The sequence below is a fragment of the Alternaria ventricosa genome (assembly GCF_023758065.1).
Source record: "Alternaria ventricosa strain BMP 2768 chromosome Unknown scaffold_39, whole genome shotgun sequence".
In the NCBI taxonomy this organism is placed as follows: Eukaryota; Fungi; Ascomycota; class Dothideomycetes; order Pleosporales; family Pleosporaceae; genus Alternaria; species Alternaria ventricosa.
The window spans coordinates 47,154-74,681 of record NW_026055719.1 but is presented as its reverse complement, the minus strand read 5'-3'; the positions used below and the strand labels follow the sequence as shown (position 1 = coordinate 74,681).

Below are 27,528 nucleotides of genomic sequence, written 5' to 3'. Positions count from 1 at the left end.
CTCATGGCGCGAGCACCCCGAACGGTCACCCTGGCAGCTACAAGGGGCGACAAGCTCTATCCACGACTGTAAAAGCTCTTATGCAGTCACCACCGGGGGATTTTGTTTTGAGATGGTTCAATTGAGCTACACAGGGCGAGCCATAGAGGAGACAAGGAGACACGCCTGTCGAATGACACATGTCATGAATCGCATTACTCTCGTTTGTGTCCCTCTATGCTAACAAAGATTCATCCGTGGTCACACCGCAAAGCGCAAGGTAAAGGCAGGTAAGATACTCGCTGCCTATGTCGGGCTCCGCATCTTCGCAAACGGCCAGATACAAGATATCAATTTACCCAAGTAATCTTGACTTCTCAACTCTACTACCCAACAGCAAATTCAATCGCCATCACAAACAATTACCTCAACTCAGCCGCTCCCGACGCCAAGTATCCCAATACCAACTACAACATCATGCCCGCGGTACCAAAAGACCACTATCTCTGGACAGTAAGAATACAAGTTACACTCAATCGCCGTACCGAGTGCTAACCATGATAGGTCATCGTCCGAGGAAGAGATGGCCCTGCGAACGGCGCGAAAGCAGCAGAGGTCAGGGCCCTTGTCGCGGAAACCGCGGGATGCACCATCGTCAAAGACTTCCACCCAATGGAGGGTCATGGCTTCATGTATGGTAATCACGTCTCCCCCTCGAAGTCTCAAACTAAAAGTACTATAGCTACCACATGGCCAATACTGTTGAGTCAAACCCACTTTAAGAGTATGTTGGCTTGGCCGCGCGTGCCCAAGTGCAACTGAAGCGCCATCGCAGGTCTGAAGAGTCTATAAGAGCGGAGGTCGTCGACCTCTTTCGCATCCCTTCTATATTTAATAGGCGGATTTAGTTATTGTGTATCTTGTGTGTGTTGCAGGAGTTATAAGTAGCTTATTATTAATAGGTTATTATAGTACTATAAAATAGAATAGAATAGAACTAGAGTTTAAGATTTTTATATATACTATATAAGTTAAAAAAGAGTATAGATATTAGGAACCTGTGTTCTAGACAGTTAGACAACGTTATGTAACCTAACCTAGTGCGAGTATAAGTAGATCTAGAGAATTGTTACCTAGAAAGTAACAATTTGTCTATTCTTACTAGACAATATACTATTACTTTGCTATCTCTTACATTTTATATTAATTAGTAGTTACTTATCTAATATTTAAATTATTTACCTTATAATACGCCTGTATTATATAATATCTACTTATAATACTTATAGTAATAGCTGTATGCTAATAAATATTAATAATAACGTAAGACTATCTAACGCAGTAGTATTAGCTATAAGTTTATTAGTACTAACCTCTATTAAAGAGAAAGTGCTTAAGCTAATAACTTCTATATATAAGATAGATAATAAAGAAGATAATAACCTAATTCTACTATAGTTACTATAAGATTGCGTTCTTACTTCTAAAGAGATATAGATTAGTATAGAAGAAACTATTCTAGACTAAGAGCTGTAACGCTTACGCACTTAGAGAATACTCTAGCTAAAACGTATTAAGCTAGCTAAGTTATAGAACCTTTACGCTAGAGTTACTATAAGTAACTTAACTACTCTTAAAGAGAACGTAAAAGCGCCTTTTATAACTTACTTAGAGAATACTCTCTTAACTAGAAGTCTCTTAAGACTTAAACTCTTATAGTTATTCTTAAAGACTAACTAAGCGTAATATAATTACTAAGAGTAGAATTATAAGTTATACTTTTTTTATGTACTACAAAGCTTTATAACAAAGATATAGAGAGTAGATTTTAGTACTATATATATCTTTAAGCTATTAAAGACTTTATAGTATACTTATTAGGTATTAGAGAAGTACTAGAACTCTACTTAGATACTATTATAAGTAGACCTTAAGTATATTATATTAAACTTACTTAGTTCTCTATAAGAGCGTAAGTAATATGCTTATAATTACTTTAAGCGCACTATACAGCGTAGTAATTAGAATTCTATAAACTTTCTAGATTATATAAAGCTATTATAGAAGAAACTTAGATTAGACTAAATACTAGATATATAAGTGCTAGAGTATACTGCAGCCTTATAGAATAATATTAGAAAGAGCTTACTCTTACTCTCTATAGACTAGTAATCTACACTTCTATAAGTAGAAGAATATACTAACCTTATTTTTTAGCAAAAGTTCTATATTATAGAAAATAAGCTGTAACCTTCTAAGAAAGATAGGCTCTAACTTACTTAGAATTAGTCTAGTATTTAGAGTACTAGTAAACCTCTAAAAAGCGCTAAGCGTGCTAGGCTAGCCTAGAATAAGTTAAAGAGAGATAGTTTAAGTAACTATAATGTACCTAAAAAGTAAATTACTTGCTATAGATATAGTAAAGTTAGTTATTATAAGAATAAATGCCTAAAGGCTAATAAGTCTAATACTATAGGTAAGTTAGCTAATAAGTCTAAGTTAAGAAAAGACTAAGAGTAGAAGAATTAATCTTCTACCTTACTACCTACATCTCTCTAAATAAGAAGAATAAGAATATAGAAACGCTACGTAAAGCCTTATAGCCTACTCTATTCTAACTCTTAATAGTAAAGTTTACTCTTAAGATATCTAAGCCTAAAGAGGCAATAATTAATAGTAGTTTATAACTAAACTTTATCTCTGCTATATTAGTAAAGAAGTAGAGATTAATTATTAATTCTTTACCTAACTTTCTTATAGAAGAGGTTAATAGTAAAAAGCTTACTATCTATAGAATAACTAAAGCAGACATTACTATTACTAATTTATAGAGCTGCGTAAAGACGCAGCGTATTCTATTTATAGTATCTAACCTAAATAAGTATACTATATATTTAGAATTACTATAGATTAATTACTATAACTTTAAGTTAAACTACGCTTTGCGGCGTATACTCTTTAGAGGTAACAAAGCTAAGAATATTAGCTCTTTTTAAAAGATTATAGTAGAAGACGCCTAATTATTTAAAAAGAGTATGCGTAATTCTAGTGCAAACGTATATACATGTCTAGTAGGCGTAGTAAGTTAGAATAACCTATTCTTAGCTTAAATAAGTAATATACTCTTACTATATATAGAGTTTATTAATGTTTATTCTAAGAAGAACTTAGTAATTATTACTAAATATAGCCTACAAGACTTAGCTCTAAACCTAGAGCCTAGAACTAATCTACTATATATACTATTATATAATCTTTCTTAAACTAAGTTAGAGCTTCTTAGAAAGTACCTAGAAGAGTATATAGTATAAGAGTAGATAAGACGCTTAAAGTCGCTAGCTAGCGTACCTATTCTCTTTATTAAGAAGAAGAACAGCTCTATAAGGCTATATATTAACTATTATAGCTTAAATAAAATTATAATTAAGAATAGACACCTGTTACCTCTAATTATAGAGTCTTTAGACTACTTAGCGTAAGCTAAGTACTATACTAAGCTAGATATATAAGAGGCTTACTATAGAATTTATATCTAGAAAGAAGATAAGTAGAAGACTACTTTCTGTATCTAGTATAGTTATTTTAAGTATACTATAATACTTTTTAGCTTTATAAATGCACCTACCTAGTTCTAAGCGTATATTAACTAGACTCTTATTAGTCTAATTAATATATTATATATTATATACTTAGATAATATTCTTATCTTCTTAAACACTTTTAAAGAGTATAAAGTATATATTAAGAAAGTCTTGTAGAGACTGCGCGAGGCTAAGCTTTACCTAAAGCTTAGTAAGTATAAATAGTATACCTAACGCACTAAGTACCTTAGTTACATTATTACACTTAATAGAATTAAGATTAACTAAGACTGCGTTAAGACTATCTAGAATTAGCCTAAACCGCGCACAGTTTGTAATATTTAGGTATTTATTAGCTTTATAAACTACTATTACTAATTTATTACTAGTTTTTCTAAATTAGCTCTACTGTTAACTATTTTAACTTAGAAAAGCCTAGGCGTAGCTAGAAGTAGCTACGCTATACAAAAGAAGAAGAGCTAGTCTCTAGATATTAGTAAAGCTGCTAGAAAAGCTTTTTATAAGCTTAAGAACTCTTTCTTAAAGAAACTAATCTTAGCTTACTTTAAAAGAGACTGTAAGATAAAGGTTAAAGTTAATATATCTAGAGGTGTAATATTAGGTATTCTAAGCTAATATATTACAGAATTACCTAAGCTAGATAACTAGTACCTAGTTAACTTCTATTTGCGTAAGCTTATTGCAGCAGAGTATAATTACAATATATATAACTAAGAACTATTAGCTATTATTAAAAGTTTAGAACATTAGTAACATTACCTTAAAAGTATCTATTTTAAGATTTTTACTAATTATGCGAACCTAAAGTAGTTTATAGAAACTAAGGCTCTTAACTATTATTAAGTTTAGTCTTACTTAGTACTTACGCGATATAATTTTAACTTAATTTATTATTTTAGAAGTACTAATCTAGTAGATAGTCTATTACGCTATTCTAATTATATAGCTAAGTTATAGAAGCTAGCCTAAAAGTATAATAAAGCCTTTATACAGCTTATAAGAGATATTATTCTTAATAAGAGTAAGAAGGCTTTCTTAGCTACAGCAGCGCTAATAAAGTCTAGTTCTAGGTTAGAACTACTAAATAAATTAAGTAAAGTACTTAATAAGTTTAAGTAAGTTAATTAGACTAAACTAAAGAAGTAAGAGTCTATAGAAGATTAAGACACCTTAGATAAGGCTAGTAACTTCTCTTTAAATAAATTAGACTTAGACATAGAATAGATAGACCTATTAAGACTTATTATAGGTTATAGTTACTACTAAGAGCTTACTAATATAGAAAGTAAGTTAAAGGCACTTATAGAGTACTATAATAACCTACTAGCAGAATACTTTAAAGTAAGACGCACTTTAGAAAAGCTCTAACGTTAATATACCTAGAAGAGTATAAGAAAGAACATTACTAAGTATTACTATAATTACTTAGCCTACTATAAGGCAACTCTAGCTTGCTATAAACTATACAGCCTATTAGAACCTCTACCTTCTCTAGATTAGCTCTAGAAGAAAGCTACTATAGATTTTATTATAAAGCTTCTCTCTAGCACTATATAAGGCTAAGTCTATAATATAATACTAGTTATTGTATATAGACTTACTAAAATAGCCTATTATATTCTAGCAAGAGGTAATTAGAATAGCTTAGACTTTGCTTAGACTTAGATACGTAAGGTTATCTACCTATATAGTATCCTAAAGTAGGTTATCTTAGATAGAGGCCTACTAATAAATATAAAGCATTAAGATACTTTTTAATACTATTTAAACTCTAGAAGAGTTCTTACGTCTATATTCTACCTCTAGATAGATAGTTAAACTAAGTAGTAGAACTAAATACTAGAATAGTACCTTTAGTATTACTATACGCTAGAATAGAATAACTAGACTCTATAGATGTCTATTAGAGAGTTTGTATATAATAATAGTATTTACGTAACTACTAGTATAACTTCTTTTTAAGCCTACTATAGTGCTAACCTAAGAGAAGTAGACTAGCCTAGTATAGCTTAGAGTAAGAGAGAGAGCTCTATAAAGCTCTCTACTACTGTAAAGGTGCTTAGCTTATAGGCTAAGTATAAGAGAAAGATTATTATAGCTAATACCTATTAAAAAGTATATGCTAATAAGAAGAGAATACCTCTTCTATTTAAGATAGAAGATTAAGTTTTAATCTCTAATTAGTATATGCGTTCTACTAAGCTAAAGAAGAAGCTAAATTAGAAGTATATAGGCTCTAGGCGTATAATAGCCTAGATTAGCCTATCTACGTTTAAGATTAATATACCTAAACTAAAAGTAGTTTATTTAGTCTTTTACGTATTACTTCTAGAACTATATAAGCTAACTAGATAATTATTGTACTTACTAATGTAGAGTGTTAATACTATACGCAGATTTAGTAATAATATTTACAATATTAACAAAATTCTTAATTAAAGGCGTAATAAGAATAATTAGTAGAAGTATCTTATTAAATAGCAAGGCTACTCTAATAAGAAGAACTCTTAGAAACTAGAACTAGAGATTAGTATAGAGGCGCTATAGAAGTTTTAAGATAATAAAGGTATACAGCCTTAACGTTAGTCTAAAAAGAAAAAGCCTAAGCAGAGCTATAGACAGCCCTCTAAAAAAAAGAGAGATAAGTTAAGATAATGCTTTAGAAACAAAACTAAGTATACTTTTACTAGCTTTTTTCTAATCTAGGTTTTTTAACATAGTGTTTAATAGTACTATAGCCTAATAGCTTACCTTAACTATTCTTATAATAATTATATACTACCTATTATAGGTTATTATAACCTATTCTACGTTATAAGACTTTATTTCTATTAGTTTCCTATAGATCTTAGACTCTAAGACAAAATATTACATTTCTATAAGTTACTTAGAAGGCATATTTTAGTAAGACTATAGTAATTCTTACTAAGCTAGGTATACGCTAGAGAATAAGCTATTAAAGCCTATTATAAGTTAGAATAACCTAAGATAAGCTAAGAGTTCTAAATATTATACTTAAAGGCTACTTTTCTACTAGATTTACTACTAAATACTTAAACTAGTACCTAATACTCTAAAATTAAGCTATATACTACTATAATAACCTAGAATAGCCTATTACAGAGTATTCTACCTATCTTTAGTGTTGTTGTAGATTATATTAGCTACTTTAATCTTCTTAGTAAAGACTCTCTTCTAACTTTAGGTAGTAGTAACCTTACTATTTTTAAGAGTATAGATTTTAGTAGCCTTATCTAATATAATCTTCTTAAGTTAAACCTTCTTAGAGTTAACTACTATGCGCTATTATAGGTTAGAATAGCCTATAATAGCCTAGTATAGAATAAACTTACTAACTTTAAACTATTCTCTATTATGTTATTAAAGATGCGCTTTTATTTAGTAGTATAAACTTAATTAGAGGCTAAAATAGATTTCTTAGAGTAACTAGAGGCAGAGAGGTAAACTAAGAACGTAGTAGACTTCTAATAACAAATTTTACTATTATAAAGGAAGAGCTTCTCTATATAGAGATAATATTACCTATTATAGGTTAGAATAGCTTATAATAGCCTAGAATACCTACTTACTACTTAATAATCTTCTTAAAAGCTACAGCTATCTTTAAGAGTTTATTAGTAAAGCTCTAAATCTCTTAAGTAGTATAATTATAAATAGATTTAATATACTACGCTAGAGCTAGAACTACAGCGCTATTAGTACTAGCAGAAGGCATAACCTAGTTACCTTAATTATTAACTTAATAGAGTAGGTTATAGTTATAGATAGTAATAGTACCTTAATTAATCTTCTATAAAAGATTACTAATAGTGCAATTAAAGTAACTTCTACCTAATTCTACTTAAGAGAACTATATAATAGGTTAGTATAAGTTATAATAGCTTACTATAGAGTATTATAACTTACTATATAGTAATCTTAGTTAAGAACCTAGCACCTAAGGCACTTAGACTAATAGTAGGTTTTACTATTTACAACGTAGAACTAACTACTTAGAAGACTAATATACTTAGCGCGTTCTAAGATTTCTTTCTTATTTAGTAAGTAAATAAAGAAATAGCTAACTTTTCTAAAGTACTTAACGCTGCTAGTAGCAAAAAATATAATACAGTAATAATAAGAGTTTATAGCTTACTTGCTATGTTTTATAAAAGTATTTAATATATTAGTAGAGTCTATAGTAAGCTATTCTAGGCTATAATAGCCTTAGATAGGCCTACTAAGAGTAAGATAAGACAAGGTTATTAAGAGTAAGCGCAGACGTAGACAGAATAGATAGTGTAATATAGATAGTTGTCTACTAGTACTATATTAGCTTAGTTACGTCTTAGCAACCTATAATACTCTATAATAGCCTATAATAGGCTATTATAGGCTATCTAGGCTGCTAGCAGAAAATATTAAAATTTAAAGAACTTACCTAATTATTACTAGTTAGTGTAGAAGTAATAGTTAAGAAATCTAAAAGATCTTAATATAATGCTGCTAAGACGCTAGCTACTAGCGTAGGTAGTAGTGTTTACTATAATATTCTATTATCGCCTATTTTAGCGGTAAGTAAGAAAATTATTAAGTAAAAGTAAAGGTAAGTCTAAAAAATAGCTTTCTTTTAATATAGCGCATTCTATATCTACTAACCTACGTCTTAATTACTGCGCAATAACAATCTAGGCGATAGCCTACCTTAGCCTAGAATAACTTATTCTATCTAATTCTAGAGAATTAGAGCTAAGAAGAGAGATATTATTAGAAACCTATGTTCTAGACAGTTAGACAACGTTATATAACCTAACTTAGTATAAGTATAAGTAGATCTAGAGAATTATTACCTAGAAGGTAATAATTTGTCTATTCTTACTAGACAATATACTATTACTCTGCTATCTCTTGCATTCTGTATTAATTAGTAGTTACTCGTCTAATAATAGAAGCTTTATCTTTGTAACTCTACTTTCTCTCTTATACATAATATACAAGATAGTGTACCTTACTTCTTAGTTTATTACTCTTTTTATTTAGAACCTAAATAACCTAACTATAGCTATAATTACCTTTGCTATCTTCTTTAATATTATTGCTACTACCTCTTTAGCTAGAAATACTACTCTTAAGTAATTAGCTATCTTATAAGCTCTCTAGTATTACCTCTACTAAAGGCTAAATATTATTATAGACTAGCCTTAGAGTTAGAATATACTAAGTATTAATAAAATATTATAAAGCTTAGAGCTTAAAAGGCTACGTACTAAATCTAGAGGTTTATATAGTAAGTCTAGACTTTACCTATACTTTCTTTATTCTAGTCTAGGCTTAGATAAAGTCTAAAACTATTATATACTTTTAAACTTACTTTTACTATATTAGTTTAGAGAGTAGCGTAGTGTTATAAAAAATGCCTTTATATTAAAGTTATAAGTCTAATAAGTAATGTATAGAGATAGGCTTATATATATAGAGTTTTTAAACTATATAAAAATTTTACTTATATAACTTCTACTACACCTATATATAAAGTTATAATAACTCTAAACTATATTTAGACTAGAGTTGTATTATAATTATTTATAATTATAATATAGCTCTATCTAAGGCCTTACTTACACTCTAACGTAACTTACTTTTATCTCTACTTACTCTAAATTCTTTACTTTATAACTTTTACGCTAGCCTCTTTTAAATACTTATTAGTTCTAGACTATGTCTATACCTCTTACTATATAATTCTATATTATTCTTATTTAGATTATAGCTCTAGTACTACTTACTTCTACTAGTTCTCTTAACGCGCGTAATAGTAGTACTAGTATTACTACTACTAGCGCTCTTAGCAGCTAAGATCTAAGAAAGCTAACTAGTCTATCTAGATATAGCTTCTTCTATAATACTAAAGTAAGAGCTCTAATTAAGTCTAGACTATACTCTAACTAATATATAATAGAATAAGCGTTACTATATAAACTAGTTTAAAGTAGAGAGAGATTCTAATAATTTAGAGTTTACTAAGCCTAATACTAAGAAGCTTCTATATCTACTATATATTACGCTACTTATAAAGTTTAGAAAGTATAAGTATAAGTCTAGTTCTAGTTTATTCTATTTAGGTTTCTATAAAGGTCTAAACTATAAGCTAACTTCTTTTAAGTTTTTTTTATTTATTCTATAGCTACTATAAAGTAAAATATATAAAGTATACTTTAGAGTTCTTTATTAACTCTAAACTTTACTATATATTCTATAACTAGAACTACTACGTCTAGTTATATACTAAGCGCTAAAACGCCTATATTATAGATTTAAGAACTTATAGCACTATATAGCCTATATTAGAAACTATACCTAAGTTTACTCTACGCTTTTATATTCTCTATTATTACTTTAAATAAACTCTTACTATAGCTAAGTAGAGCTTTAGTCTAGCTATACTCTATAAGCTCTCTACGCAGTAAAAGTATAAGGCTTTATATTCTACTAATAACTAGCTCTTTCTCTTTAACTTTTTTTAGAGAAATATAGCTATCTCTATAGTATCTAGATATAGCTTTAATAATCTTAATAATTTAGTGTAATTTATTAATAGTGCTCTAAACATTATTAGTAGTTAGTTTTAGTAGTAAAAAAATATATTTAGTTAGATTATAGTATAAGTTCTAACTTTCTCTATACTATCTATATACTAACTTTTATTAGAACTAACTCTAGCCTACTACACTCTTGTAGTACTACTACTAAATTAATTATTTACCTCTAACTAGCTCTAAGTTCTAATATAAAGCGCGCTAGATTAATAATTAAGCTAAGAATAAATATAATTTAGATAATAAAAAGTATAGAGTTACTACGCACTATATTTACTACTACTCTAATCTCTTTTATAACTACTCTTAGACTACTAAAGATATTAATTACTAAGGCTACTATTACGTTAATATCTAACTTAGCGCTATACTCTTTCTAAACTTTTATATATAAGCTCTCTCTACTATATATAAGTAGCGCAGCACTTATAAGTACTATACCTCTATACCTATTTCTATATAGAATTCTTTAGCGCTTTATATAGAAATAGTCTACTATAGCTCTAAAGTTTATAATACTATTAAAAAGGTCTAAAAGAAGCTAATAAAGAATATAGCTAAGTAGCTTAGTAGGTCTAGATTAGCTCTAGACTATACTTTAACTACTAACTCTTTTACTTCTTACTACTTTTAGCGCGCTATTATAATCTTTTTCTATAAAAATATATCTAAGTCTAATATAAGTAAAAATAGCAATATCTCTCTCTTCTAAATCTTTTCTAACTTACCTTTTTCTAAGAATAACGCTCTACTTAATAATAGCCTACTACTTTTATACTATAACTATAATAAACACTATTATAATAAAGAGAGTTTACTAGTTTTAGAACTACTTTAGAACTAAATAGTTACTAATAGTAATTATCTAGAGCTACTTTAGCTTTAGAAAAAGCTACTTCTTTCTAAAAAGAAGCTACCTCTTTATAAAAAGAATCTATAGTAGTAACTAAAGTAGAAACTACTAAAAGTTAAAAAGAAACTCTTTAAGTCTAAAAATAAGTTTATAATAAGTAGTAGTAACTTAAATACGTAAATTTATTATAAGATAGAGAAGAACTAAGTAAGTTAAATATTTCTTTAGCTTAAGTCTATAGAGCGCCTACAAAGCTTACTATTCTTAAGATTTATAGTGCGCACTAAATAGTATAAGCCTAAGACTATTAAATTAACTTCTTCTTTATAGGCCTAAAGCTAAATTTATAAAGTACTTTTTCTTTTTTTATTATACTATACTAGTTTATTATAAAAATATATATCTTTATATTTAGTTTTAAAATAATCTAAAGCTTTAATTTCTAATAGCTCTAGTAGATTAACCTATATTAGCGTAACGTAGCTAGCCTATTTTACTAAGGCCTTTCTCTAGCTCTAATCTAAAGCGTTCTTTACTTATAGAATCTCTTTAACTATCTACTTACGCAGGTTTTTATTTTTCTTACTTAGGTTTACTATAGGTCTAAGCTGTGCGTTTATTAAAGGTTAGCTTAGTAGAAGATCTACTATAGTCTATTCTACTAAGTCTATATAAATAGTTTTATATAAGTTTCTAAGTAAGTCTAATATAACTATAAGTAGTAATAGTATAGCTATTACTATATACTTAGTCTAAAGCTAGTTAAGCTTTTTACTTAAGTAGTTTATTTTAATATTACGTATAGAAAACTATATTTTATTACTAATCTAGAAACACTTTATAGAATATTATAATTAATTAGTTACTTTCTATTACTATTACTAAGTAAAAGTAATTACTACCTAAGCTAGATTAAGCTCTAACTTTAAGTACTCTATAAACTAGACTACGCAATCTTTAAGCGTGTGCGTAAACCTATCTAGTAATAAAACTTACTATAGCGTATTTACTATATACCTATTAAGTAATAGGTTTAGACTTACTCTAGTAATGCTAGAGTTATAGTTATTTAAAGCTAGCTAGTACACTAAAAAGTAATCTAGCTAGTTAGTCTACTTAAAGGTTACTATTATACGTAATATAGCTTATATCTTTTAGTTTATTTACTTTATACCTCTATTAGTTTAGAAGTAGTAAAATATTAAAAGAAGCTACTCTACTTTAGTAAGTTTATATAAAGTAGTCTAGAAAGCTTCTAACTAGTCTAAGCTATAGTCTATAATTAAGACTAAAAAGAATCTATAAAAACACTACTAGTAATTATAGAATACCTATATAATATAGTTTAAAGCTATAAAAGTAACTACCTCTAACTAAATAAACTTAGATAGCTAATTAGTAATAATAAGTAAGTAGTATAGTAAGAACTTATTATAGGCTAGTAGCTCTATTATAAAACCTATTAAGATCTACTACTAGTACCTATCTACTACTAGAATAGACTATAATAGCTTTTAGCGCTTCTTCTAAGAGAAGTAAACTATATAGTAGTAGTAGTTCTAAATATAGCACGCAACGTTACTTAATATACTATTCTAGTAGTAGTTCTAGTGTATATAATAAAAAGTAATATTCTTTCTAGAGTACTTTACTAGGCCTAACTTATAAACTCTCTAGATTACTATTATTATAAGTAGCTTCTAATTTAGTAACTATAAAATACCTCTTTAAAGTAGCGTACTATGCGCACTAATAAAGTAGTTCTTAACTTACTAAGTTATATTAGCGTTTAGTAGAAATATTCTTATACCTAAATAAACTACTTTCTATTACTCTATATAGCTAGAATTCTCTACTAAGGTAGCGTTCTATAGGCTTTATATATAGAGGTTAAGAAATACTAAGAAGCTTAGTAGAGGTTTATTCTTTACTTAGACCTACGCTATACTTATAGAGATTCTAATAAGTATTATAATATATACTATCTAGTAGAAGTTCTCTCTATAGTTTTACTTATAGTAGCTTAGCGTATTAGAGTACGTAGTAAAGCGTTTAGAATAATAACGTAAAATATACTAAAACTTAGAAAGATTCTCTATTTAGTAATACTACTATTTACTAAGATTATGTATACTAGTAAAATACTCTAGATTTTTATAGTTAGTAAGAACCTTAAAAAGCTTATATATACTAGTAAGCTTTACTAACTATACTTTAAGGTAGCGTACTATAGCTAATAATTTTTTATTATAAATAGTATAGTTACACTTCTTACTTATAAAAGCTATAGAGTAGTATATAACTAGATAGAAAACGCTACTAACGTACTATAAAAGGTATCTACTTAGAGTAATACCTAAGTAGTTTATCTTAATAACTATTTAATAAGTAGAGTTCTACTAATAGAGAATAAAGTCTATAATAAACGTAGACTTTAGCGTCTAAAAAGCTTTATTCTTCTCTAACTTCTATCTAAACAAAGTAGACTTACTTATAAAGTAATAAAGAGAAGTAGCTACTTAGAGAAATTAGAAATAAAGTTATAGTAAAAATTTACAAATCTAAAAAAGCTATATACGCCTATTATAGTTATAGGCGTATACTAATTCTAGACTATCTAGAGCTTATCTAGGTCTAGACGTATAGCGCGTTCTACTTTAATAATATAGCTAAAGTAGTAGATCTTCTTTACTATAAATACACTTTTCTTAAGATCTAAATTAAGTTAGGTATTACGTAGTAAAGTAAAAACCTATTTAGCCTTTATAAAGTAGTTAGCTCTACTTTCTCTAGAGTAGATAAAAATATTATTAAAGTACACTATTATAAAATCTCTTAGCGCCTTCTTTAGCGCTCTATTAATATACTATTAGAAAAATATAAGTATACTAGTTAGGCTAAAAGAGTAGATAAGCTACTTAAATAAACTAAAATAAATATAAAACGCTATTTTTACCTTATTACCTTTAGCTACGCGCAGCTTATAAAATATAGTATAGATATTAACTTTAGTAAACTAATAAGCTTTTAAAAGTATACGTAGCATCTTTTTAATAAAAGGTAGTAAATAGTAATCTATAACTATAATTTTATTAAAGCTATAGTAGTTAATATAGAAGTACTAACTTCTAAAAGCTTTTTTTATAAAAAGAACTAGTAACTCTATAAAAAAGAAGCTAGCCTAGATCTACTTTTTATTAAGTAGGTCTATAAGCTATACGCGTAGCTCTAATAGCTAATTATATAATATTAGATATAAAAAGCTCTATAGCGCGTTCTACTTATAACTACGCGTATCTATAGATAAGTTAATATAATAATTAAAGTAGCTCTAATAGAGAGATAGTCTACTAGCTTTATTTTTATTAAAGAGATTATAAAACTTAGCTAATTTAGATAGTAATTTACTTAGCTTAGACTTTATAAAGAGCTAAATACTATCTAATAAAAAGTATAACTATTATAGAGTATAGATAAGAGCGTAGATACTTATAATAAAAATTACGCCTTTATATCTAGAAATACGCGCTCTATAGCCTACTACCTTAGCTACTTTCTTTATACTAATTATTATAATTCTTAGCTACGCTAAAGCCTAATTATACTTATATACTACTATTCTACTAGTCTAACTTATAGTAAGAAAGCTTTATAGAATATTAAGTATAACGCTCTTATAGCGCATTTATAGCTTACTTAGAATAATATTATAATATAAGTTTAGAACTATATAGGTAATAAGGTAAGTTAGCTAACTATTAATATTATATTTTACTATAGCTAACTATAAAATAATAGAGTTCTATAAAAGACCTACTACCTAATATAGTAACTATAGAGTTAACTTAAGAAATTAGATACTTACTCTCTTAGTAACTACTTTATCTATTACGTAGAAGTACTTATACTCTAAGTTAACTAATATCTATACTTACTTAGCGCCTTTTAAAAATAAAAATACTAAAAAAAGGCTTTTATTTATAAACTAGCTAATATTAACTAAGTAAGTATTAAGGCCTTATATTAGTAACTTCTCTAATAGTACTACTATAGTCTACCTCTAAGCTAGACTTTCTCTAAGAGTAGCTAGTTTTCTAAATATACTTTCTCTTTATTTAAACTAACTAATTATATAGTAATAGAATGTATTATAGCTATATTAGAGTATACTCTTATATAGTAGCCTGCGTAACTATACTATATATAAATACTTACTACCTTACGCTTATTAAATATATTTATAGAAATCTAGTTCTCTTAGTTAGAGGCTAGACCTCTATAGAAGCCTCTAGATATAGTGTCTACTACTTCTACGTTTACTATATAGATATTACTATTATAGTTCTACCTCTAGAGTACTATAAGTATAGAGTAAAAGAGCTAAGACCTCTAAGTAAACTCTATCTCTACTATTTTAAGGTCTATAGTAATAGCTATATATATAAAAACTACCTTATTATAGTTAGCGCATAAAATACTCTAATTTATAAAAACTTTTTTTATATAGTTATTTAAAGCGTTATAAAGCTATTCTAGCTTATACTTACTAGCTTAATAAAGCTTACCTACCTACGCTAAAGTCTAGCTAAAGGTAATAAAGAATTCTATAAAGAACTATTACTTTCTCTAGTGTAGATAATCTAGGTGTACTAAAGTCTACTTCTTACTATATACGTTGCTATAGTAAAATAATAAGTACTTAAGAAACTTTATGTTAGACAAGTAACTACTAATTAATACAAGATGCAAGAGATAGCAGAGTAATAGTATATTATCTAGTAAGAATAGATAAATTGTTACCTTCTAGGTAACAATTCTCTAGATCTACTTATACTCGCACTAGGTTAAGTTATATAATGTTGTCTAACTATCTAGACTATAAGTTTCTAACAATATCTCTCTTCTTAGCTCTAATCCCCTAGGATTAGGTAGAATAGGTTATTCTAGGCTAAAGTAAGCTATTGCCTAGATTATTATTACGCAGTAATTAAGACGTAAGTTAGTAGATATAGAATACGCTATGTTAGAAGAAAGCTATTTTTTAGACTTACCTTTACCTTTACCTAATAATTTCCTTACTTACTGCTAAAATAGGCGATAATAGAATATTATAGCAAATACTACTACCTACGCTAGTAGCTAGCGTCTTAGCGGCATTATATTAAAATCTTTTAGATTTCTTAACTATCGCTCCTACACTAACTAGCAATAATTAGATAAGTTCTTTAAATCTTAATATTTTCTGCTAGCAGCCTAGATAGCCTATAATAGCCTATTATAAGCTATTATAAAGTATTATAGGTTACTAAGATATAACTAAGCTAATATAGTACTAGTAGACAACTATCTATATTACACTGTCTATTCTGCCTACGTCTGCGCTTACTCTTAATAACTCTGCCTTATCTTGTCTCTAGTAGGCCTATCTAAGGCTATTATAGCCTAGAATAGCCTACTATAGACTCTGCTAACATATTAAATACTTTTATAGAATATAGTAAGTAAGCTATAAACTCTTATTATTACTATATTATATTCTTTACTACTAGCAGCGTTAAGTACTTTAGAAAAGTTAGCTGTTTCTTTATCTATCTACTAAATAAGAAAGAAACTCTAAAACGCGCTAAGTATATTAGTCTTCTAAGCAGTTAGTTCTGCGTTATAAATAGTAAGACCTACTATTAGTCTAAGTACCTTAGGTGCTAGGTTCTTAACTAAGATTACTATACAGTAAGTTATAATACTTTATAGTAGGCTATTATAACCTATACTAACCTATTATATAGTTCTCTTAAGTAGAATTAGATAGAAGTTACTTTAATTACACTATTAGTAATCTTCTATAAAAGATTAATTAAGGCACTATTACTATCTACAACTATAACCTGCTCTATTAAGTTAATAATTAAGGTAACTAAGTTATGCCTTCTACTAGTGCTAATAGCGCTGTAGTTCTAGCTCTAGTATAGTATATTAAATCTATTTATAATTATACTACTTAAGAGATTTAGAGCTTTACTAATAAACTTCTAAAGATAGCTGTAGCTTTTAAGAAGATTATTAAGTAGTAAGTAGATATTCTAGGCTATTATAGGCTATTCTAACTTATAATAAGTAATATTGTCTCTATATAGAGAAGCTCTTTCTTTATAATAGCGAAATTTATTATTAGAAGTCTACTATGTTCTTAGTTTGCCTCTCTACTTCTAGTTACTCTAAGAAATCTATTTTAGCCTCTAATTAAGTTTATACTACTAAACAGAAGCGCACCTTTAATAATATAATAGAGAATAGTTTAAAGTTAGTAAGTTTATTCTATACTAGGCTATTATAGGCTATTCTAACCTATAATAGCGCATAGTAGTTAACTCTAAGAAGGTTTAACTTAAGAAGATTATATTAGATAAGGCTGCTAAAATCTACACTCTTAAAAATAGTAAAGTTACTACTACCTAAGGTTAGAAGAGAGTCTTTACTAAGAAGATTAAAGTAGCTAATATAATCTATAATAATACTAAGAACAAGTAGAATACTCTATAATAAGCTATTCTAGGTTATTATAGCGGCATATAGCTTAATTTTAGAGTATTAGGTACTAGTTTAAGTATTTAGTAGTAAATCTAGTAGAAAAGTAGCTTTTAAGTATAATATTTAGAACTCTTAGCTTATCTTAGGTTATTTTAACCTATAATAGACTTTAATAGCTTATTCTCTAGCGTATACCTAGCTTAGTAAGAATTGCTATAGTCTTACTAAAATATACCTTCTAAGTAACTTATAGAAATATAATGTTTTGTCTTAGAGTCTAAGATCTATAGAAAACTAATAGAAATAAAGCCTTATAACGTAGAATAGGTTATAATAACCTATAATAGGTAGTATATAATTATTATAAGAATAGTTAAGGTAAGCTATTAGGCTATAGTACTGTTAAACACTATGTTAAAAAACTTAGATTAAGAAAAAGCTAGTAAAGGTATACTTAGTTTTATTTCTAAAGTATTATCTTAACTTATCTTTCTTCTTTTTAGAAGGCTGTCTATAGCTCTACTTAGGCTTTTTTTTTTTAGACTAATATTAAGGCTATATACTTTTATTATTCTAAAACTTCTGTAGCGCCTCTGTACTAATCTCTAGTTCTAGTTTCTAAGAGTTCTTCTTATTAAAGTAGTCTTACTATTTAATAAGATACTTCTACTAATTATTCTTATTACGCCTTTAATTAAGAATTTTATTAACGTTATAAATGTTATTACTAAATCTGCGTATAGTGTTAACACTCTGTATTAGTAGGTGCAATAATTATCTAGTTAGCTTATATAGTTCTAGAAGTAATGTGTAAAAGACTAAATAGACTACTTTTAGTTTAGGCATGTTAATCTTAAACGTAAATAGACTAATCTAGGCTATTATACGCCTAGAGCCTATATACTTCTAATCTAGCTTCTTCTTTAGCTTAGTAGAACGTATATACTAATTAGAGATTAAAACTTAATCTTCTACTTTAAATAGAAGAGGTATTCTCTTCTTATTAGTATATACTTTCTAATAGGTATTAGCTATAATAATCTTTCTCTTATACTTAGCCTATAAGCTAAGTACCTTTACAGTAGTAGAGAGCTCTATAGAGCTCTCTCTCTTACTCTAAGCTATACTAGGCTAGTCTACCTCTCTTAGGTTAGCACTATAGTAGGCTTAAAAAAGAGTTATACTAGTAGTTGCGTAAATACTATTATTATACGTAAACTCTCTAATAAACATCTATAGAGCCTAGTTATTTTATTCTAGCGTATAGTAATACTAAAGGTACTATTCTAGTATTTAGTTCTACTACTTAGTTTAACTATCTATCTAGAAGTAGAATATAGATATAAGAACTTTTCTAGAGTTTAAATAGTGTTAAAAGGTATTCTAATGCTTTGTATTTATTAGTAGGCCTCTATCTAAAATAACCTACTTTAGAATACTATATAGGTAGATAACCTTACGTATCTAAGCTTAGGTAAGGTCTAAGCTATTCTAATTACCTCTTACTAGAATATAATAAGCTATTTTAGTAAGTCTGTATACAATAACTAGTATTATGTTATAGACTTAGCCTTATATAGTACTAGAAGAAAGCTTTATAATAAAATCTATAGTAGCTTTCTTTTAGAGCTAATCTAGAGAAAGTAGAGGTTCTAATAGGCTATATAGTTTATAGTAAGCTAAGGTTACCTTATAGTAGGCTAAGTAATTATAGTAATACTTAGTAACGTTCTTTCTTATACTCTTCTAAGTATATTAATATTAGAGCTTTTCTAAAGTATATCTTACTCTAAAGTATTCTACTAGTAGGTTGTTATAGTACTCTGTAAGTGCCTTTAACTTACTTTCTATATTAGTAAGCTCTTAGTAGTAACTATAACTTATAATAAGTTCTAATAGATCTATCTATTCTATATCTAAGTCTAATTTATTTAAAGAGAAGTTGCTAGTCTTATCTAAGGTGTCTTAATCTTCTATAGACTCTTGCTTCTTTAGTTTAGTCTAATTAACTTGCTTAAACTTATTAAGTGCTTTGCTTAATTTATTTAGTAGTTCTAACCTAGAACTAGACCTTATTAGCGCTACTATAGCTAAGAAGGCCTTCTTACTCTTATTAAGAATAATATCTCTTATAGGCTGTATAAAGGCTTTATTATACTTCTAGGCTAGCTTTTATAACTTAGCTATATAATTAAAATAGCGTAATAGGCTGTCTACTAGATTAGTGCTTCTAGAACAATAAATTAAGTTAAAATTATATTACGTAAGTACTAAGTAAGACTAAACTTAATAATAGTTAAGAGCCTTAGTTTCTATAAACTACTTTAGGTTTGCATAATTAGTAAAAATCTTAAAATAGATACTTTTAAGGTAATATTGCTAATATTCTAAACTTTTAATAATAGCTAACAGTTCTTAGTTATATATATTATAATTGTACTCTGCTATAATAAGCTTACGCAAATAGAAGTTAACTAGGTACTAGTTATCTAGCTTAGGTAATTCTGTAATATATTAGCTTAGAATACCTAATATTATACCTCTAGATGCATTAACTTTAACCTTTATCTTATAGTCTCTTTTAAAGTAAGCTAAGATTAGTTTCTTTAAGAAAGAGTTCTTAAGCTTATAGAAAGCCTTTCTAGCAGCTTTGCTAATATCTAGAGACTAGCTCTTCTCTCTTTATATAGCGTAGCTGCCTCTAGCTACGCCTAAGCTTTTCTAGGTTAAAATAGTTAATAGTAGAGCTAATTTAGAAAAACTAGTAATAAATTAGTAATAGTAGTTTATAAAGCTAATAAATACCTAAATATTATAAACTATACGCAGTTTAGGCTAATTCTAGATAGTCTTAATATAGTCTTAGTTAATCTTAATTCTGTTAGGTATAATAATGTAACTAAGGTACTTAGTGCGTTAGGTATACTATTTATACTTACTAAGCTTTAAGTAAAGCTTAGCCTCGCGTAGTCTCTACAAGACTTTCTTAATATATACTTTATACTCTTTAAAAGTATTTAAGAAGATAAGAATATTATCTAAGTATATAATATATAATATATTAATTAAACTAATAAGAGTCTAGTTAATATACGCCTAGAACTAGGCAGGTATATTTATAAAGCTAAAAGGTATTATAGTATACTTAAAATAACTATACTAGGTGCAAAAAGCAGTCTTCTACTTATCTTCTTTCTAGATACAAATTCTGTAGTAAGCCTCTTACATATTTAGCTTAGTATAGTACTTAGCTTACGCTAAGTAGTCTAAAGACTCTATAATTAGAGGCAACAGGTGTCTATTCTTAATTATAATCTTATTTAAGCTATAATAGTTAACACATAGCCTTATAGAGCTATTCTTCTTCTTAATAAAAAGAATAGGTGCGCTAGCTAGCGACTTTAAGTATTTTATCTACTCTTATACTATATACTCTTCTAGGTACTTTCTAAGAAGCTCTAACTTAGTTTAAGAAAGATTATATAATAGTATATATAGTAGATTAGTTTTAGGCTCTAGGTTTAGAGCTAGGTCTTATAGGCTATATTTAGTAATAATTACTAAGTTCTTCTTAGAATAAATATTAATAAACTCTGTATATAGTAGAGGTATATTACTTATTTAAGCTAAGAATAGGTTATTCTAACTTACTGCGCCTACTAGACACATATATACGTCTGTACTAAGATTACGTATACTCTTTTTAAATAATTAGGCGTTTTCTACTATAATCTTTTAAAAAAAGCTAATATTCTTAGCTTTATCGCCTTTAAAGAGTATACGCCGCAAAGCGTAGTTTAACCTAGAGTTATAGTAATTAATCTATAGTAATTCTAAATACATAGTATACCTATTTAGGTTAGATACTATAAATAGAATACGCTGCGTCTTTACGCAGCTCTATAAATTAGTAATAGTAACGTCTACTTTAGTTATTCTATAAATAGTAAGCTTTCTACTATTAACCTCTTCTATAAGAAGGTTAGGTAAAGAATTAATAATTAATTTCTACTTCTTTGCTAATATAGTAGAGATAAAGTTTAGTTATAAACTACTATTAATTATTACCTCTTTAGGCTTAGACGTCTTAAGAGTAAACTTTACTATTAAGAGTTAGAATAAGGTAGGCTATAAGGCCTTGCGTAGCGTTTCTATATTCTTGTTCTTCTTATTTAGAGAGATGTAGGTAGCAAAGTAAGAGATTAATTCTTCTACTTCTAGTCTTTTCCTAACTTAAACTTATTAGCTAACTTACCTACAGCGTTAGACTTATTAGCCTTTAGGCATTTATTCTTATAATAACTAATCTTACTATATCTATAGTAGGTAATTTACTTTTTAGGTACGTTATAGTTATCTAAACTACTTCTCTTTAACCTATTCTAGACTAGCCTAGCGTGCTTAGCGCTTTTTAGAGGTCTGCTAGCACTCTAAATATTAGACTAATTCTAGGTAGGTTAGAGCCTATCCTTCTTAGAAGGTTGCAGCTTATTTTCTGCAATATAGAACTTTTACTAAAAAATAAGGTTAGTATATTCTTTTACTTATAGAAGTGTAGATTGCTAGTCTATAAAGAGTAAAAGTAAGCTCTTTCTAATATTATTCTGCAAGGCTGTAGTATACTCTAGTACTTATATATCTAGTATTTAGTCTAATCTAAGTTTCTTTTATAATAGCCTTATATAATCTAGAAAGTCTATAGAATTTTAATTACTGCGCTATATAGTACGCTTAAAGTAATTATAAGCGTATTACTTACGCTCTTATAGAGAACTAAGTAAGTTTAATATAATATACTTAAGGTCTACCTATAATAGTATCTAGGTAGAGTTCTAGTACTTCTCTAATACCTAATAAGCATACTATAGAGTCTTTAATAGCTTAGAGATATATATAGTACTAAAATCTACTCTCTATATCTTTATTATAAAGCTTTACAGCATATAAAGAAAGTATAACTTATAATTCTACTTTTAGTAATTATATTACACTTAGTTAGTCTTTAAGAATAACTATAGAGGTTTAGATTTTAGAAGACCTCTAGTTAAGAGAGTATTCTTTAAGTAAGTTATAGAGAGCGCCTTTATATCTTTCTTAAGAGTAGTTAAGTTACTTATAGTAACTTTAGCGTAAAAGTTCTATAACTTAGCTAGCTTAATATATTTTAGCTAGAGTATTCTCTAAGTATATAAGCATTATAGCTTTTAGTCTAGAATAGCCTTTTCTATACTAATCTATATCTCTTTAGAAGTAAGAACGTAATTCTGTAGTAACTATAGTAAAATTAAGTTATTACTCTTTTTATTATCTATCTTATATATAGAAGTTATTAGCTTAAGTACTTTCTTCTTAATAGAGGTTAGTACTAATAGACCTGTAGCTAATACTACTACGTTAGATAGTTTTATATTATTATTAATATTTATTAGTATATAGCTATTACTATAAGTATTATAAGTAGATATTATATAACATAGGCGTATTATAAAGTAAATAATTTAAATATTAGATAAGTAACTACTAATTAATATAGAATATAAGAAATAGCAGAGTAATAGTATATTATCTAGTAAGAATAGACAAATTATTACCTTCTAGGTAATAATTCTCTAGATCTACTTATACTTGCACTAGGTTAGGTTACATAACGTTGTCTAACTGTCTAGACTACAGGTTCCTAACACTTTAGTAGATTCTAGTTACTATATCTATTTATCTTAAAATATAGAGCAACCTACTACTAGACTATAAAGAATAGTTTAGTATTAATAAATATAAACTATAACTTCTTATCTCTAAGAAACTTCTAGTCTATTACTAGCTTATATTTAATTATTACCTTCTAAGCTTAAAAGTATACTTTATTACTTCTAAAGCGCTTCTCTATCTAAAAAGACCTATACTTATCTATATATATAAGTAGAGAAGAAAAGAGAAATAAAAAGTCTATAATAGCGCTAAAGCTACTAATAAGCGCCTCTATAGTAGAGGTAGCGCTCTTTTTTTATAGCGTATTATTAAAGAAAAGTATAGTAGAAATCTACGTACTTAAAGTCTTAAAGCGCTAAGTAAAATATTTATTCTAAACTTAGAGTGTCTAGAATAAGGCGTAGTCTTTTATATAGTTTTAGGCTATTTAGTATAGTTAGCTTAGAATTACTTATAGAGTAGCGTTTTTAGCTATTTTTATTTCTTAAGCCTAGCTAGTTTATCTCTAGACTTATATATAGTATATAAGAAAGAAGCTTTATAAATATTATAAACTAGTCTTAGAGTTAGAATATACTAAGTATTAATAGAATATTATAAGGCTTAGAGCTTAAGAAGCTATATACTAAATCTAGAGGTTTATATAGTAAGTCTAGACCTTACCTATACCTTCTCTATTTTAGCCTAGACTTAGGTAAAGCCTAAGACTATTATAGATATAGAGCTTTTACGTAACTTAAAGATATATACTTACTATATAGATACCTAATAAGGTAAGTACTTACTATATTTTATATAAGTCCTGCTAATGTCTTAGAACTTATACTAGTAGCCTAGGCCTTTATCTAAAATAAGCAGGTAATAGTATATAAGCTACTAATAAGAATAACACTCTCTATATACTAGCCTACTCTAGAAGAGTTAGCTTTTATATATTAGGTGTCTTTTTCTAGCAACGTTAAATAATAGATAAGAATAAACTATATGCTCGCTCTATATAACGTGCAGGTACTAATATAGATAGATATATAAGGCTTAAAGAACAGCACTAAGAATGCAACTTTAGATAGATAATAGATAATAGAACGTATAAATATTTGTATTGTAGATAAAGCGTTTAGAGCGTGTGTGACGTGTATGCGGAGGTCGTCGATGTCTCGGAGTCGCAGGTGGACGAGGGCGCCGAGTTTCCTTTCACATCTGCGGACGAGCTCAGCGACGATGACTAAGAAGCTGTAAGATATACTAAGTATGTGGCTACCTGGGTGGGATTTTTGCGATAAGTCGTGGTGTGTCTCACGGCCAGTAGTTCGTCGTGGCGCGACCATAGAACTTTGGTTTTGTAGGCCCCATGAATTTGAGCCAGATTTACTATTAGGCTGCCAGAATCTACTCGGGCGAATGACAGTGATTAGATATCTAAAAGGTACGGGCTGTGGCTTAGTGCGAACGTCTACCACGGTTTTCTACGAGGCGCAGCTGCGCACCTCTTTCATAAAATAACTTGCATTCTCAATTTGTTTTCCTTTCCTTCATACCACTTCCAAACTCTTACTCGGATTTTCCGAAATATATCCACAGCACACACAGCCATGGACAACGAAAAGGACACCCTCCCGGCCTACACTAGGTTCTCAACCCCAAAGCTATCATGGCGCGTTCCTCCTACCAGCATGCGAACACCAGAACAGCAATTCGAGTTGGACCTCGAGGCCGTGAAGAATGACGGTGAGCTCGCAAGGATTCAGGCAGAGTCCGACGAAGAGACGAGACGGATTAAGTTGGACCTCGTCTTCCTTACCATCAAACTCCTCATCTTCACTGTCGCGGCAGTGTATATCCTTGGGTTTGTTTCAGAAGTACTCGCTACCCGCGCGTCAGAAGTCAAGGCGGTGGTGAAGGCTACTCCAGCTGCAAAGGTATGTCTTGGTTTGCAAAGGTGCCTTTTGTTTAAGATACTGATACCTTCGTAGTATTGTTTCCCAGAAGGGAAGTGCTATACGCAAGAAGAAATAGCATCTTTCGTCGATGATTATTTCTCTGAACACAGGGAGGAGATTGATGAAAAGATTGACCAGGCGACCAGACAAGCCATGGGTTTGTAGGCCGTCTCAATTCACGTTGTCGCACCGCGCATGCGTCAACGAACGCATTGTACTCCAGATGAGAGGACGTGAAGCCGCATTCGCGCCTTCAATTCAAGGTCGTTTTGCCATTCGGGTGTCCGTGGCGCGGAGGGCTTTGGTATCCATGACTGTCTTAGAGTAGTGGGTGACATTCTGCGGTGAATGATGATGGAAAGCGATGGAGGAAAGAGTAACGTGGCTGCGCTGTTGATACTCGCTTTTCTTTCGGAGGGGTTATGGTGACTGCGAGTAGACGGAGGAGTTGATCGCGTTTGGTTCAATGGCTACCTTTGTTCTTGCTTCAAGCCAAAAGTCTCATAGTTCACAGGAAGGACAACTCAACGAAATAGTCAAAGGAACTGGCCACACCACTGTCAGCGCCTCTATCAGCCTTACCTAGTAATGGTGTTGGCGGTCGGAAGCTGACTTCGTGCTGAAAGTAAATACAACCAATTCACATCAGCATGTTCGTTTATGTCTAAATAATGGGTGTCAATGTGTTTGTAGGTCAAGGAGACTTTGCTGCATACAGTCTACTAGATTTTGATAAGTAGGTAGTCTCTGAGATGATGTAGACTTCTAGCTTTTAAAAGTATCCGTCTAGGATGCGATGGTAATTGCAGCCACCGCTAGTGACGTCCGCGGAACCAACCACTTCACTTGTCAGCGAGGCATCAGGAATTACAGTCGAGCCCACCACTCAGGAGCCCCTAATATCCCGGCGAAGCAATCTGACGGAGTGATGCAGGGAAGGATACCTACGAAATACCCAAGGAGTACACTATAGAAGGAGGATTCCCTCGCTTAGTTTAGTCGGATTATTTAGTAGGTTAGTTTAGTAGGTTGTTTAGCTAGATATTTTGTTAAGATAACCGCGGAGCTGTTAGTGTGAAGAATGATTTATTCCTAGTATACACATCTTCCCTTTACGCGTACTGCATGCAAGCTCTTCCGGCATGCTCTTTATGGCTCGACGAAGAGCCATGTACTATCTCATGAGCTGCACATTGGCCCTTCCAGGGCTGTCAAATCCCGTGATGTTGTCTTTGGTAGGACAAGAGATTGGTGGCCTTGGCAGATAGCATCCCTCGCGCACCGCGCAGGCATGTCTTCCCATGCACATATATTCTGAACAACTATTACCCCGACTGTGCACATGTTCCAACTATTTGCCGGCTCCGACTTGGCGATGCATCAAGTTTACTAAGCTACATGCTTAAGTCCGACACATCGTGTAAGCTCAGTCATCTTTTTTGTGCCCTGCCAAGACAATCGAGTAGCGGAATAGGAAAGAGTAGTAAAGGAACAGCGCTTCGAGCCAAGAAGGCGTATGAGACCTAATGCATGGCATTCAAGATATCGACGACTGCGGGAATGTGAAGATAGATAAAGCTGCGCATGTTGACGGTGTTGTGGTCATCTACGGCGGATCTGTCTACCCTGCAGTATGAAGCTCGCTACCATCATCAGCGCTGTTGCATTCGCTATACCACAGCTTACGTTCGCGCAATTGTCGAACTTCGATGATTGGGAACATGAGCGCATTCAGCTTGACGACGTCTCGATCCACTTCCGCTACCACGGCGAAGGACCGCCCGTCCTGCTCGTGCACGGCTTCCCCCAGCACTCGTTGACATGGCATACCATTGGGCCCATCCTAGCGCAGAATTGTGTGTTTCCGATCATCTTCCGTCGCTAAAAATCCCCAGGCTGACGTGAAAGCAGACACGGTGATCGCCCCAGATATCCGCGGATGCGGAGTTTCGTCCATCCCCACTTCGAAGAACTACACTGCTGCAGCCGCGGGTGCAGATCTCAAAGCCATTCTAGATTACCTCAACATCTCATCCACATACGTCTTCGCGCACGACAAAGGTGTTGGACTAGCGACATCTCTCGCTATCGAATATCCGTCGCTTGTGAAAGCTATTATCCTCGCTGAATACGTTCTCCCCGGCTACGGCTACCCTTTGACCGTTCAGAGTCCCAGCTTGTACCAGAACTGGCAGCTCGCGTTCTTTGCCGTGCCCGATGCAGCCGAATTCTTCATTCGAGATCGCGAGAAACAGATGTTGAGCTGGTAATTCTTTCACGCGAGTTATTCCGGTACGGCGGCGGTGAGTGAAGACCATCTG

At 30.0% G+C, this 27,528-nt stretch overlaps 2 protein-coding genes across 2 annotated transcripts; both read left to right on the top strand.

Moving 5' to 3' along the window:
- Window positions 1-24,859: 24,859 nt before the first annotated feature.
- Window positions 24,860-25,372, top strand: J4E93_010972 (uncharacterized protein; the record flags this gene model as incomplete). The annotated part of the gene is made up of 2 exons (XM_049348848.1): window positions 24,860-25,206; window positions 25,318-25,372. 2 exons carry the CDS (start codon window positions 24,860-24,862, stop codon window positions 25,370-25,372), a joined length of 402 nt encoding a protein of 133 aa, XP_049193983.1.
- A 1,468-nt stretch (window positions 25,373-26,840) lies between these two features.
- Window positions 26,841-27,477, top strand: J4E93_010971 (uncharacterized protein; the record flags this gene model as incomplete). The annotated part of the gene is made up of 2 exons (XM_049348847.1): window positions 26,841-27,063; window positions 27,194-27,477. The coding sequence occupies 2 exons, from the start codon at window positions 26,841-26,843 to the stop codon at window positions 27,475-27,477; spliced, it is 507 nt and encodes a 168-aa protein (XP_049193982.1).
- Window positions 27,478-27,528: the final 51 nt, after the last annotated feature.